The sequence below is a fragment of the Mastigoproctus giganteus genome, chromosome 7 (assembly GCF_048544385.1).
Source record: "Mastigoproctus giganteus isolate SK-2022 chromosome 7, ASM4854438v1, whole genome shotgun sequence".
In the NCBI taxonomy this organism is placed as follows: Eukaryota; Metazoa; Arthropoda; class Arachnida; order Uropygi; family Thelyphonidae; genus Mastigoproctus; species Mastigoproctus giganteus.
In genome coordinates this window covers 20,169,118-20,184,315 of record NC_143581.1, presented here as the reverse complement: position 1 = coordinate 20,184,315, position 15,198 = coordinate 20,169,118, and the positions used below count along the sequence as shown (strand labels likewise).

Below are 15,198 nucleotides of genomic sequence, written 5' to 3'. Positions count from 1 at the left end.
AAAAACCACCAGATACATAAATATTAGTGATATAAATCTGAAAAAAAAATTATAAAATTATATAGGTACTGTATAATAAAAATACTGAAAAAAAAACAATAATGCTAAAATAAATAAGCCCATGTTTTTACTCTAGAATTCATTGCAAGATCCAGGCACATCCAAACTGTTCAGTACAACAGGGCCTCCTGACAAATGGTGGGCCCTTGCCTAACACAAATATTGACAGTTAAAAAACTTGAGGCCACTCCTTACTGTTATTGTATTGGTCTCAAAAAGGATAAGGGTTCTCCTTTAATCACGGATCACTGAAGCAACTCAGTCTGGTAAATTTAGCCCTGCCCACTTCCCCAAGAGAGTCAGTAATAATAATGGAAAAATAGGAATAAATTAATAATAAATATAAAATTATGTTCAATAATAACAAAAATAACCAAGAATTATAGCAGCAATACTTTGTAGTAAATTGCATAGTCTGCAAACAAGGTAACATTGTACTGTCTCTGAAACAACTGTAATTGCTATGTGATACTGCACATGTGTATGTGTGCAGTAACATAGCAATTACAGTGCTTTTGGAGATAGTGCATTGTTAATTTGCAGCACTGCATGTTGCCTCTGCCAGGCCATATGTAGTATGGTTTTTTACATAGATTAGTATGCCTGCATGCAACTCATGTTTTTTTAATGTCATCATTGGCCCCGCAGAAAAAAAAGTCCAGGGCTCCAAAGTTTCTGGATTTGGCACTGGGGATTTTTTTTCATATAGTGAGGGACAACATTTTCTTTTTCACATCATTTGCCATTACTACTAACTACAAAGTGCTGCTGATGTCTTCCCTATGGACATACTTCTGGAGATTGTTATTTAAAGGAAATAATCAGTTCCCATTGTACAAGGAGTGGACACTTACGAGGAATGCTCATATAAGAATGTGAAACCCACTTGTGCAAATTGATTGACTGTGAATCGTCCTTCGTTGCATTCTGTTCGAAACACACTCCATTTCAGAACATGCTGCAGTTGGTCAAGAGAGGACAGATTCTTAGTTTTGCTTGGTAATATATGGACTTACTAATCATTATGGATTTCATGATCTCTACTGAGTCCATTTTCTTTTTCTGTTCCTTTCTTCTCTATTTATCTTTTCTGTTCCTTTCTTCTCTATTTATCTTTTCTGTTCCTTCCTTTTCCCTGCTTGTCTGTTTCTTCTGTCTTTGTTATTTTTCTATATTTATTTACTCCTACAGTGTTAGGTAGATTAATACATTGATCTGATTGGTATGAAAATTACCTGTGCCAGATAGATCCCTGGCCTGGCTCCACATGCCAGGGATGGCAACTAGCTGTTGATAGCTTACTGCCACGGCTAGTTACAGAAACAACCTAACCCAACACCACACTACAGTACATTTATGCCACTACACTAATTGGCCTTTATCTACCCTCTTTTACACTGTGGTGTTGGCATAGTTTGGTTGGTACCACCACACAATAAAAAATACTACTACTTTACAATTGGGGCTGGGCATGAACAAAACAAGTTTCCACTGCAATAGACCATATTCAAATCTTTTAACTACCTGGATGTAAACAGGGAAATTCACTTGTCCATCTCCTCTAAGGGTTTATCTAGTTCTTTCTTGAATTTATTTAAACTACCCACCTCCACAATGCCAGATGGGAGTTTGTTCCAACAATTAACCACCCTGTAGCGGAAGGCAAATTTCTGCACATCTGACCTGCAACCATCCTTCCTCAGTTTGAATTTATGCCCCTAATAATATCTAAAAAAAAATTTTTGCAAACTGTTGGTGTAACTCCAAATAAATCTACATTCTAAGCATTACTGTATTCAGTAATGCACATGAGTAGCAATGCACATGCCTACTTTCAACAGTAGGCATGTGCATTGCTACTCTGTGGGTTTTGATTGCCGTATTAGTTCACACCCTTGCATGCATTAGTGATGCTAGGAGTAATTGAGCAAGTGACCACTCTGTATCTTATTACTCTGGGTGAAATGTACTAAATTTACACATGTTACTCCAGGTGAAAAAATTTTAAATTTGAAAATAACCTTGGATGAAATTGCCCTGAAATTCTTGAACATTTGTTCTGGAATTGCAGGGTGATCTAATATTCATGGTAGAAAGGTGAAAATTTTGCGGCCCAAACATACTTCTCTGCCTCTTAAAGCAGCAACTATGAAAAGTTTGGTTGCACCGACTCTAATGGGGTCCGAGTAGGTTGCAAACGTTCATATTTATTTTATTTCAGCCACTACAGTCCCCAAATTTCCCCATTATTTGGAGAAATTTGTTATAGGAAAATTATGAAGTTTAATGTATTTTTGCATGAAGGTGATCTTTTCAAGAATATATCTCATGATTAACAGGTGCTTGCTAATCATCCACTCAGCATTGTCCATGATTTATAGTAAGATTAAATTCAGATTTCTGGGGTGTCAGCCTTTATAGGGGATCTTTTAATTTGAAGAATTAAATGTATTAAGAAATTCAAATATACGCACCATTTCAGGATAAGCTTCGGGTAAAGCAGAAGTCCATCCCCAAGGCATAAGCCATAACTGCGAATAAGCATGAACAGCAAGGTATATTTTTGCACTCTTTAAACTCAAAATGAAATCTGACATTGCTTTTGTCTCTGGCTCTGAAAATGCCCTTGGTCCTGCATATGTAGGTGCACATGGATTACTACTGGCTCCACCTTCTGTAAATATAAATAAAACATACAAATCCATGCTATACAAATAATCAAAATGGTTTATTCGGAAATATATTATTAAAATAAATCCATTTTACAAGTTCTAAAACTAATAATAAAATTTGTTTGTGTTTCATGTTATGCTAGTGTTAGCAGGAGTGGTACCAGCATTTCCTAAAGGAGGGAACAAGCTGAAGCAGTTCAGAAAAAGTTAAAGCCTTTGTGCAAGAATGTGATTTGACACTTCGAGCATTCTAAGGTTACCACTTGCATTTGGGTGATGTCTTCTCACCTACCCTGCCAGCAGAGAGATCACACTTCTAATTTGAATGTTTCCATGGTTTACTGATATGCCAGTTTTCCCACTTATGAAATTTCATATTAAAATTGTGTCTGTCCTTGACTTTTGTGCACCGGTGTATTTTCTTTACAGATGCTTCATAGCTGCACAAATTTAGCATGACCTTCAGGGATGACAGAATGCGGTAAGCCTGGTAAGCAGGGCATAGGGGTGCCAAGAACCCTAAACTTGTTAAATAAATATGCAAGTTTTCTCTATACCCTGGAACAGTCACATGGGTTAGAGGAATTTGCAAGATTGAGAAATTAAGAATATATTTTTTGGTATAATTTGAATTGGAACATACAGCACTTGTAATTCTGAAGTTTAACCAGATATTCCTTTTTTTCCATTTGCTTCTCTAAGAATTATTCAAGGTTGTTGATGCCCAAGAAACCTCCCCTTCCCCCCAAAAAAATACCAATAAACCAGCCTCTCACCTGTCTGTTTTTATTATAGCTGGAGAACTGCCCTTATCTGCAGGAGTTGGTCTTGTTTCCATTAAATAAGTAAAATGTTATAGGAATTTTACGAAACAAGAAAATATAGAGACCAACTTTAATTTAACAACCATTTGGATACATTTACAGTGTTTTAAGAAATAATAGTATTGGAATCCCTGGCTAGCTGTGTATGCTTGATCCTATCAATGTGACCTTAAGCAAATATACAAGAATATGCCATAATGGCTAAACTCAAATATAGGAAAGGAAAATGGGACAATACCCAAGTAAAACATCTCTGGGAAGAAAATTCTTTCATGCACATCAGTTTTTGCCATAAATTCATATGGGAGCCTGACATGTTATGGTATGGCTTATCTTAAAAAAAAAAAAGGTAAGGATGTACCCTAGCAACTTAACATAGTGTGAGGGGTAAGCCCTATAGAACTGAATATGTCATAAATGTAACAAATGCTTTGTAATTATTGTCTTGCAACCTTGGGATCATATCTGAGTAAAAATATTTTTAAGGGCTAACTGTAGTCGTGGGTAACGTACATGGATGTGCATATTACAAGATCAAGACCATATTCTGCCACATAAAATGCACATTGCTCATTTTATTTTTTAACTGTCGTGCTGATGTCTATAATGAAATTGTAAACTTCCTGCTCATCACACTCAGAGTGTCACTATGGTGTATAAGCAGAAATTTTAAATACTATCAGAGGTAATGGTTTAGTACTGTCTAAACAAAATCAAAGAAATCCTACCATTCCAATGAAATCCCCAATTTCTGTTTGGATCTACTCCTAGACATCCCCATATAGAATTTGTCCTTGAGCGTGTTTTTCTCCACATTCTATCCTAAGAGAAAGAGTAATAGAAAAATATCAAAATGCAAATGAAATTCAGATATATATTGCAGCATTACTTAAAAAAAATTGTCATAAAGTGGGTTACTTTTACTAGGAAGTTAACTGAAAGAATGGCACACTATACATATGGAATAACTTGCAGATTAGAATAAAGAAAGCAATCATTTCAAATTGGTATTTTTGTTTCCTTTGTCCTAATTAAAACATATTAGCATTAAAACAACATATAATAGCAGATATACAATTTCCTCCACGACGATATAGTGGGTTCTCACTCATTTGGAGAGGTTTGGATTCAAATCCTGTTGAAAATTGAAAGAATTCCTAAGTCTCTGCAACTGAAGTTTTTAGCAAAACAAGTGAAAGATGAAGTTATGTAGAATAGTAGTCAATTCCTTTTTACTATTATTGTAAAAGATAAAGATGAAAGTCTTTTGTAGTTTTAATACTGTCATAACTAGCCACTTCAAATTATCGACTGATTCTCATTTATTGGAAATCTTTCAAATAAAAATTATATTGCTCTTATACACGCATTTAAAACAATGTCTACACTCTTACAGTGATATTTGTTTTTCATGGTGACGTTAACCAATTGTCAGTATTGAAAAAATTAAAAGCAGAAATTCTGGTAAGATGATTTATAGTGAACTTAAATTAACTTTCATATAAGTACTTTTTCTTTCTATACAAAAACAGTTGTAAGAGTAGTGAGACTCTTAAATAAATAGCAATGCACATTTAAAATTAAATTTAGTTTTACAGTAGGCTTGCAGTTATCTGAGCTCGTTGGAAATATATTTTCCCAGATTATCCCAAGATAAGAGAAAAATTCTTAAATGAGGAACACTGAACAAAAACACATATACTTGCATAGATTGTAATCTGTCTCAGACATTTTGTGGTACTTCTGGTACCACTTCTTCAGTAACTGAATTGCTGTCCTTATTACACCATCAGCTTTGCAGACTTAGACTCACTCAGGTCTTATTGTGTGAAGTTGATGGTGTAATAAGGATAATTCAGTCACTCAGAAGTACTAAGTACCACGAAACGCCTGAGAATAATCTGCAGGCCTTTAAACAATTAAAGACAGTTTATAATCTACGCAGGTAGAAGTGCTTGTTTTCTCACTATAGCTGAGTGGTAATGGAGGTACCTAAGTACAACTGCTCCAGTGGCAATAGTTCAAGACAGCATGACTACAAAATACAGTGCCGCTCCAGTATTCTCTCTGTCCTGTGAGCCTTCATGGGTAGCACAGTTGGTAGAATTGCCATTCTCTCCATACCATGTGGAAAAGACCCGAGTTCGAGTCCCATCAATGACGAGGAATTTTTATGGACCATTTTCAAAACTTAGCTGTTAATCAGGTGAAGGTAGCACGGTTTTACTCCTGGAAATTCGGGGTGTTTCTTCCAGCAAACAAAATCGACCACAGAACAAGCAATTTACAGATACACCGATGAGCCAAAACATTATGACCAGCGAGTCGTTATGCAAATCGAAGCAACTACAGGTGAACTACACTGCAGGTCAGGACATGGTATAAAAAACGCCTGATACTGAGCTCCATTAATCAGTGTTACTCTTGTTCTTCAGATGGGAAAGGCAGAGGACTTAAGCGAGTTTGATAAAGGCCAAATTGTAATGGCCAGATGACGATCAGAGCATATCAAAAATGGCACAGCTGGTGGAGTGCTCATGGTCAGCCATGGTTAGTACCTACCGAAAGTGGTCAGAGGAAGGGAAACCCATGAATTGCCAGTGGGGTGTTGGATGACCATGGTTTATCGATGCTTGAGGTGAGTGAAGGCTCTCCCGGATGGTACATGGCAACTGTGGTGCAACTCGCCAGTAATTTGAATGCTGGTGATGGGAGTAATGTATCACAGTACACAGTACATCGAACCCTGATGAAAAAGGCTGTGTAGCTGCAGGCCGCTCCGAGTGCCCATGCTAACCACGGTTCACCAGTGACAGCATCTACAATGGGAACAAGAGCATTGAAACTGGACCTTGAGTGATTGGAAGGTTATCTGGTCCAATGAATCGTGTTTCCTGTGGACTGCCGGGTATGTTTGCATCATTTACTTGGAGAAGTGATGCCGCCTGGATGCCCTGTGTGACAAAAGGCCGGTGGCGGTGGTGTTGTGCTTTGGGCAATGTTCTGCTGGGATACCCTGCATCCAGTCATTATTGTGCCGGGCACTCTAACTTCTACCACCTACCTAAACATCATAAACCATACAACAACAACAGAAAAAAGCAGCATGGGAAAGGCTAATCCAAACAAATGGAAACACAGATCCACGGGATCTAGTCTATAAACTGCTCAATAGCAAGATCCCCTCACAAGAAAAATATGCTACCTTGGACGTCCCACAAAATACCTCCACAAATGACGGCAAAAATTGGTCTTGGCGCATTATAGCCTAAGTTGCTAATGCGCCAATAAAACCCAAATCAATCAATCAACCAACTGGGCAAAACCATCAATATGATCCTGGAATCATCTATCAAGACCTGGAATATGAAGACATCACACCAAAAAGAAATGAGATGACAAAACAGCATATCAAGGACCCCCAGAGGAATTGCCATTCACTTTGGAGGAAATAGGCCAAGCCACCGTCTCCTTTCTGCCACCTTCCCCAGGACCAGGAAGCTGGCAAACCTCAAAATCATCCTGAAAAGTCCCAACAAACCTGAACAAGACCCTACCCCTCACAGTCCGATCGCCCTCCTACTGGTCATGGGCAAAGTTCTGAAAAAGGTCATTGCCGCCAGACTGATTCATACCTATAAAACAAAAGGCCTATACTCATCAAAGCAGTATGGATTCACCCTCAGGCGCAGAACAAGATGCCACCTCAGAATTAATCGCCACAAGAGATAACTCTAACAGCAAGTACCTCCTAGCCATCTTTATGAATTTTGCGGGGCCTTTGACACACTGGTGGCAGTGTGCCCTCGTGAGGTCCAGGGAAGCTGCATTTCTGCTCCGCTTTTCCCCTTGCTTTCTGATTGCTTCTGTGACTGGGAGGTGATGGTTCAGAGCAGTGTTCGGGAAATCAGAAGAAAAATCACAAGGGGGATGCCCACTCTGTTGGAACCTTGTTTTCAACACCTGGTTACATACAACCTTCCAATCAACAACATTAATAGCTTACACAGACAACCTCACTATTGTCACAGCCAGCAACACCATGAGGGAGATAGAAAATAATGCAAACCAAATCTTAGAAGAGCTTGCCATATGGGCGGATAAACACAGATTGAACATATCCACAAAAAAAACCGATGCAAATTCTGATCAAGGGGAAACTCGATAGAAAGCGCCCACCACTCGTCAAGTACAAAGATCAAAGGAGCAGATATACACAAACAACTGGATACCTAGGCGTCATGGCGAATGAAACACTCAGCTTCCACCCACACGCGAAATACTTAGAAGACCACGACCTTCCTGATAGCCCTCAAGCAAATAACCAGAAGAGAATGGAGCCTAAAAGCCCACACACTAAGGTTATAACTGCGTTTTCCTTTCTATTTTTACTTACGGAGCGTGTGCGTGGGGATATAAAGCAAACGAGGTAATAATAACCAAACATCTGGAACAGGCACGAAGATTGGCGCTCTTAACCATGTCAAGGGCACCAAAAAAAATTCAACAAAGGCGTTACAAGCTTTACTAGGGAAAATGCCAGCAAATCTAGAGGTACAATTCAGATACCGGAAGTACAGAATAAACAAAGGAATACCCACGACTATTGATAACATCACTGTTGAAAAGAAAATGGAAATAGCAAGAATAAGGAACATGATGAGGTAGAAATGGCAAAACACCTGGACAACCACGGAAAAGGGAGCTACAACGAGACAATACATCCCGAAAGTGCAGATTCTTGATCCATGAATAATCGTTGCTGACAATCAGATCAAGAGTATTACTTCCTCTAGTTGCCTCTCGAACATGCTGCTGTAGAAAACAATCATCCAATAAATCCACAAAAGCCTTGCTAGTGTGTGAGTGACCAACCCACAAATTCCAGTCAATATCTGGGAAATTAAAATCCCCCATTATAAGACACTCTGATTTACTGGCCCACTCTAATTTTTTGTACAGTTGTTCGTTGAACTAATCAGAGTCATTAGGCCTGTAACAGACTACTACTACTCTCATTTTTGCTTTCCCAGTGTTTTTGTCACACCAAACTGACTCAAAATTACATTGACCATCCCTGTCAACTGGATGCACTGCTTTTGATTTGACGTTCTTCTTAACTAAGAGCATAACCCCCTCCTGTCCTGTCTATTCCTTCTGTACCACGGAGTTAGAGGGAACCTCGGCGCCGCTTGATAATTGACACTATGCCCTTTCTGAACACATTGTACTCCCCATATTCAAATTCTGCATCCTTTATATTTGAGTGACATTACGTCCCTGATATCCTAACAATGGCCACATTTGATGTCTTGACCAGCACTTCAAATTCAAAAAATTTATTTGCTATGCACCTAACAGTGGTGTACATGCAAGTATGCATGCACCTGTTCTTACTCTTAGTTTCGCTAACACAGTTCATGTGTATACATATTCCATCGTGACTTCTAGCAGTCTTTGAAATTCCTGCCACTTGGCTTTCCAGGCTGCTGCCCGTTCCAATAGAAGCAGTGCAAGAAACTTTCACATCTGCCTGTGGCTATTGATAATCTATTAGTCTGGATATCCCCCTACCAAGCTAGCAGTTTTCCAACCCACCTAACACTGCCTTGATAACATCAGCAATCTCTGTAGAACAGGTCTCTCCTGTTAACAAACACAGACCACACTAAGAAAAATTCTACTCCATGAGCTTTGCATGATCTCTCCAAGGTTGAACTGAATGACAACATCCTCATTTAATACTTCCTCCTATCTTGTCTGGGCAGAATTGCATGTACTTTCAAATTTAACCCCAACTCGCGAATTTTTTCCGGAATTGCCCTGTACTTATTAAGTAAGACCGCATTTTATTGCTCTTAATATCTCTCTCTCTATTTGGCCTTCCTATGAATGATTCTAGATAAAATTTGAAGCGTTATCTTGTCAGTGAGAGCAGTGCCTACTATTATTACATGTCAGGGGCTCACATCTGGTGAGTATTGGCTTGGCACACCCAAAGTCCTGAGCTGGATGTCATCATTTTTCTCTTTCTTGGTGATTCCCTCCTACTTCTCTCTCTCTCTCTTTCACACACACACACACACACACACACACACACACACACACACACACACACACACACACACACACACACACACACACACACACACACACACACACACACACCGGGTAACTCGGAAATTATTTTTTAGCTGGTGCAACATAAGCCTCAGACTTCCTTGCACTATATGGCTAATAATAATAATAATAATAATAATAATAATGTAGTCGAGTGCAACAACAAAGAGAGAATAAAGAACTGAGCATGGGACAATAGCAGGATCAACTAAGGCCACAGATATCTGATCAATTCGCTTTCTGATAATCAGGAGTATACTGTAATTCTCTTCATTTTCAAAATCTTTTACTTATTATTATTATTATTAGCCATATGGTGCAAGGAAGCCTGAGGCTTATGCTGTACCAGCTAAAAAAATAATTTTCGAGTTACCCTGTGTGTGTGTGTGTGTGTGTGTGTGTGTGTGTGTGTGTGTGTGTGTGTGTGTGTGTGTGTGTGTGTGTGAGAGAGAGAGAGAGAGAGAGAGAGAGAGAGAGAGAGAGAGAGAGAGAGAGAGAGAGAGAAGTAGAAGGAAATCACCAAGAAAGAGAAGAATGATGATATCCAGCTCAGGACCCTGGGTTTGCCAAGCCCATATTCACCAGATGTGAGCCCCTGGGGTGAAATTTGTAAATACTTAAATAAATAAAGAAAAGAAGCTACTTACAGTGCTGTGAGAATATTCGTATCCATCAGGGTTAGCTACAGGAAGTATATACCAGTCATAGGTATCCACCAGCCGTTTTACCTCGGGATTACTATAATTCCTCACCAACTAGGGAGATCGAGATTGTTATTTTATGCATAATGATTAAAGGATTCAGTTACATGTCATATTTGTACTATACAAATATATCATAATTTATATGATACACTGGTATAATGCCAATATGACATGTGTCTTTATTCTTATAATAGAATACGAAAGGAAATTCGAAAATGCATTCAAGACATAATAGCACTTACTTCTTTTGCAATATATGAAACTGTGGCAGGTGAAATCCATTCTCGTGCATGAATGCCACCATCTATCCATATCGCAGGTTTGTTCTGTCCGCTGCCACCAATCTGATAATAAAAAGAATGTTATTATTGAAACCCAGATTCAAAATAATGTGAAATGGCAATAACATTACAAAGATGAAAATTTGTTTAAAGTCATTGATTTCTATCTTTTTATGAATATTTAATATTTGGCTGATGCTATATAAGCTTACTTTCTTGCGTAATGCTATTCGCATCACGAGGAAATTTTTGTACTGTATTATTAAATTTCAAAATTTATTTATTTACAATATTATTTTATTTAAATAATTAAAAGCATTTAAATAAAATAATATTGTAAATTAAATTTAATTAATATAAGAGTAAGTCCCTAAACACGGCTTCTCCATAATATTAGCAATTTTAGATAATAATAAATATATTTTATAGATATGTTTCTAAGCCGCTGAGTGTCGCACTCGTTTGACAACGCTAAGAACGATTATTACTCATAAGTGCTGGGATCGTTCGGTCGAATATATAATGTTTTGTGCTTTTAACACATTTGTTTTTAAAGAAGGTTAAGGTAGAATCCTTATTTATTTGTTCTTTGCTTAACTCAATTTTGCTATATTTTTATATAATATTCATTTAGTGAATATATCATTTTCACATATTTTCAATTAAAGATGACGAAATACCCCCCGGAGCTCACATCTGGTGAGTATGGGCTTGGCACACCCAGGGTCTTGAGCTGGATATCATCATTCTTCTCTTTCTTGGTGATTCCTTTCTACTTCTCTCTCTCTCAGGGTAATAGGGAAATTTTTTTTTGGCCGGTGCAGCATAAGCCTCAGGCTTCCTTACACCATATGGCTATTAATAATAATAATAATAATAATAATAATAATAATAATAATAACGGTGTTCGGTAATTTTTGGAAAAAAAAAATGCAGTTCTTATTTGGAACTACTGTAAAATTCAAAAAAAAAAAAAAAAAAAAAATCTATATTTTTAAATTTTAACTTCATAAAAAAAACAACAACAACAACAACCTGACTTAACCGTTCTAATGAAGGCATTGGCTATTACCTGTCAGTAATATCAGCTATACTTGTCAGTATGTTGCAGCATATTTATTCCAATCTATGTCTCAAACCAGCCAAAACAGACTAAATGACCTCTCTTAAGCCAGCACAATCCGTATGATTCCATTGCTACACAATTCCACTCACATTCCTAATGTGCCCACTCATACTGATCTTAGAGTCGTTTTCGACCCCAACTTGACTTTTCATTATCATCTAGATGCACTTCACCTGAAAATGGCTAAACTTAGGTGGCAAGCGAAGCAACATCTCAATATCAAGGATATTCGCATCACGAGGAAGTATATCACAACAGCTCAGAAGCCCTGTATGGAGCAGAAATGTGGGCTTCGGCAGCCCTCACAACGCTGAAACCAGTCTTGTAGGGACCGCTGGCTCAATCCCTAAAATACAAAGGCTGCGCAGCTCAATCTTTGAGTGAAGGCTCACTGCCTCTGTAAATATGCTAATAGGTCGTATATTTCAGCTTCTGATCTGTGGGGTACAATTCATTGGAGGCAGAAACGGTTCATTCTGTGGCTGAGTTAGTCGGTCTCAGGCGTAGATAGCAAGGTTTTTTCCCCCCGGAACCCGGGGTTTTTAGTCTAGCAAAGCAGGAAAATCGACCAGAGAACTTGTTATTTACTTTAATAACAAGTAAAATGAAAATAATAATATGATCATTGCAGAACAAGAATATTAGTTACGATTAGGTACGCAATATATTGACTCCTCATCCTTAGTTGCTTTGGCGTGTAACACATATACACACACCTCATATGAAGAAGATGTGTGTGTGTGTGTGTGTGTGTGTGTGTGTGTGTGTGTGTGTGTGTGTGTGTGTGTGTGTGTGTGTGTGTGTGTGTGTGTGTGTGTGTGTTTTATTGTTCAGGAATAAGAAAATCCCAATTGTTAATATGCTGGAGAAATGCAAGTTCAGAGGTGATTCTGAACCCAAGAAACGACTAGTTAAGCTTAAAATACTGACTGATAGACGCCGGTACGCCCAGATATGGCTGATTATCCCATTTCTCCATCTGACCACAGAAAATCTGAATTTAGGGCTGAAAGCAGCCAGTCACAGGAAAACTTGAGTTTACATGATGCATAGAGAGCCTCACGTAGTAAATTTTCATGAAAGAGTTGCATAACTTAATAACAAAAACAAATGCACCGTGTCGATTGGCTTGCTACAAGGCATGCCGAACCTGAACCATGGATCAATTGGCTCTTCCAGTGTGGTGGATGTAGTAGTGGCATGTGATGCAAGAAAGCAAGTGTATTAATGATGTCTAAAGAACGCTTATTAGCTGAGCGTTATGTTAGCTGTGAATTTGAAAATGACGAGATACCACGGTCTGAGGAGGCGTAGAGGGCTTACTTTTTTGGTTTGGATCGGTTGCAGTGCATGGGAGCCCAAATGTTGCTGGTTACATTAATGTTCTGTACAATTTGCCATTGCATGGTGTTCTAATTGTGTTAAATGAAATTAAAAAAGAAAGTCATTAAAGACAATTAGATTGGTAAAATAAATGCGTAATAACAATGCCTGATCTAACTCGCTTATTTTTGATTGGTTTGCAAGATTTAAGGATGGCCTTGAGGATCTGAAAAATGGCAAGTGTCATGGACGTCTAACAACACTTCGAAAACCAGAAACGGTCAAAAAAACAAGGTCGTAAATTGGTTACTTTTGATCATCGAATGACAAAAAGAACAACTTCACATAACGGATAAAATTCATATAATTCTAACAAATTTGGGCAGTTCAAACATCTGTGGTAGGTTCGTTCCGTAGTGTTTGGCTGATGAACAAAAGCTGCTCAAATTCGAAGCAATAGGAGAGCCCATTTAAGCTGTTGATGAGCCCTCGTTGCTAGATTCGATTGTACCAGGTGACATACGGTAGACCGAATTTCTGTGTCTCTGTTTGTGGACTTAATACAAACCACGAAGAGAGAAACAAAGCATGGAATGGCGACCAAATGCCCTCCGGGACAGCACCGTGAAATGGTATCCGGAGACCTGGGTGCATGGTTGATTTTGAGGGTTCTTTTCTTTGGTTATAGCTATATTATAACTAAATACACTTTGTGGGGAAACCCCTTATGAGCTGGATGCGAAGCATTAAACCTCTGGTGCATCACGTTCAGCTCATTTCCTTTGCACGGCCCTGCTCCGAGACAAAAAATATTCGTTTTCAAAAATTAAAAACCAAATTGATGTTGATCATTTTATTTTGTGTTTTACCTATTTATTCCACTAGTCTTACCTAGTGGAATAAATTCACAAGGAATTTATTCCATTATGTAAGACAAAGAACTCACTGAGTAAGGCCGCAATTTCGAGAAAAAGGGGAGCTAGTTCCTGTTGTGTGATAATGTTAGTCGCATTCTGTGCTGATTATCAAGGAAATTCTGGCAAAGCATGGGATTGTAGAATTAATCCATTCCCACCTTATTCTGATTTATTCCTCCTAGATGAATAAGAATCTACTACTTATTCGCTAAACTGAAATCCATGCTGAAAGGAGGAATATGTGACGGTACAGAGCAGCGTTTCCCAACATTTTTTTAGGCTCGTTATCATATGTGCATAATAGTAGTAGTAGTAGTAGCGGTGGTGGCATGTGATGCAAGAAAGCAGACGCATGAGCTTATGCAGCATCAGTCAAAAAAAAAAAAAAAAAATCACAAAAAAATCCCCTCTAAATATTTGTACAATTCCTCCTTAAATTTATTTAACTTATCAACTTCCACAACGACAGATGGAAGTTTATTCCAGCAATTAACCACCCGCTGGCTAAAGACAAATTTCTGCACATCTATGCCGTGTCTGAATTATTGCTGCAGTCTTGTCTAGACGATCCTGCAAAGCATCTTTAACCAGTGACTCCATTATTTTACCCCGAACAGAAGTTAATCTAACTGGTCTGTAATTACTCGTGTCATCCTTCGATCTCCCTTTGTGAATTGGGGACACATTTGCACATCTCCACACCGTCGGGACCTCCCCTGAGTCCAAGGATGCTCTCATAATTATGGCTAAGGGTTTGCTTACTTCCTTTGCCGCCTCCTTTCATATAACTGGATAGATCCCATCCACCTCAGGTGCCTTTCTTATGTTTAACTTCAACAATTTTTCCTCCACTTTGTTCTCAGTTATTACAAAATCATTAAGCACCCTGCTAAAATTTGATAACCTTCTGCTATTTTCAAACCTTAATAACTCCTCATGTGTGAATGTAGATGCAAAATACTCATTCAGTTTTTTTGCTATCTGAGCAGGATTATCAACAGTTGAACCATCGATATCAAGTAAACCAATCAGATTCATCCCCTTCCTTTTAGAGTTTATATAAGTAAAGAAATCCTTGCTGTTTTTCTTAGCATCCTTTGCCAAAGATTTCTCGTAATCTGCCTTCGCCTACCTAACCTCCTTTGTGACCTGATTACAGACTAGCTTATAT

At 38.2% G+C, this 15,198-nt stretch overlaps 1 protein-coding gene across 1 annotated transcript in view; it reads right to left on the bottom strand.

Moving 5' to 3' along the window:
- The window catches only part of LOC150082625 (carboxypeptidase B-like), a 39,207-nt gene that overhangs the window by 14,487 nt on the left and 9,522 nt on the right, over positions 1 to 15,198 (bottom strand). The window contains exons 6-9 of the mRNA XM_090377869.1: positions 10,623 to 10,724; positions 10,324 to 10,431; positions 4,285 to 4,378; positions 2,535 to 2,734 (exon numbers count right to left, since the gene is read on the bottom strand). Of these exons, the coding sequence (XP_090233995.1) occupies positions 2,535 to 2,734; positions 4,285 to 4,378; positions 10,324 to 10,431; positions 10,623 to 10,724 (504 nt within the window). The remainder of the gene's footprint in view (positions 1 to 2,534; positions 2,735 to 4,284; positions 4,379 to 10,323; positions 10,432 to 10,622; positions 10,725 to 15,198) is intronic.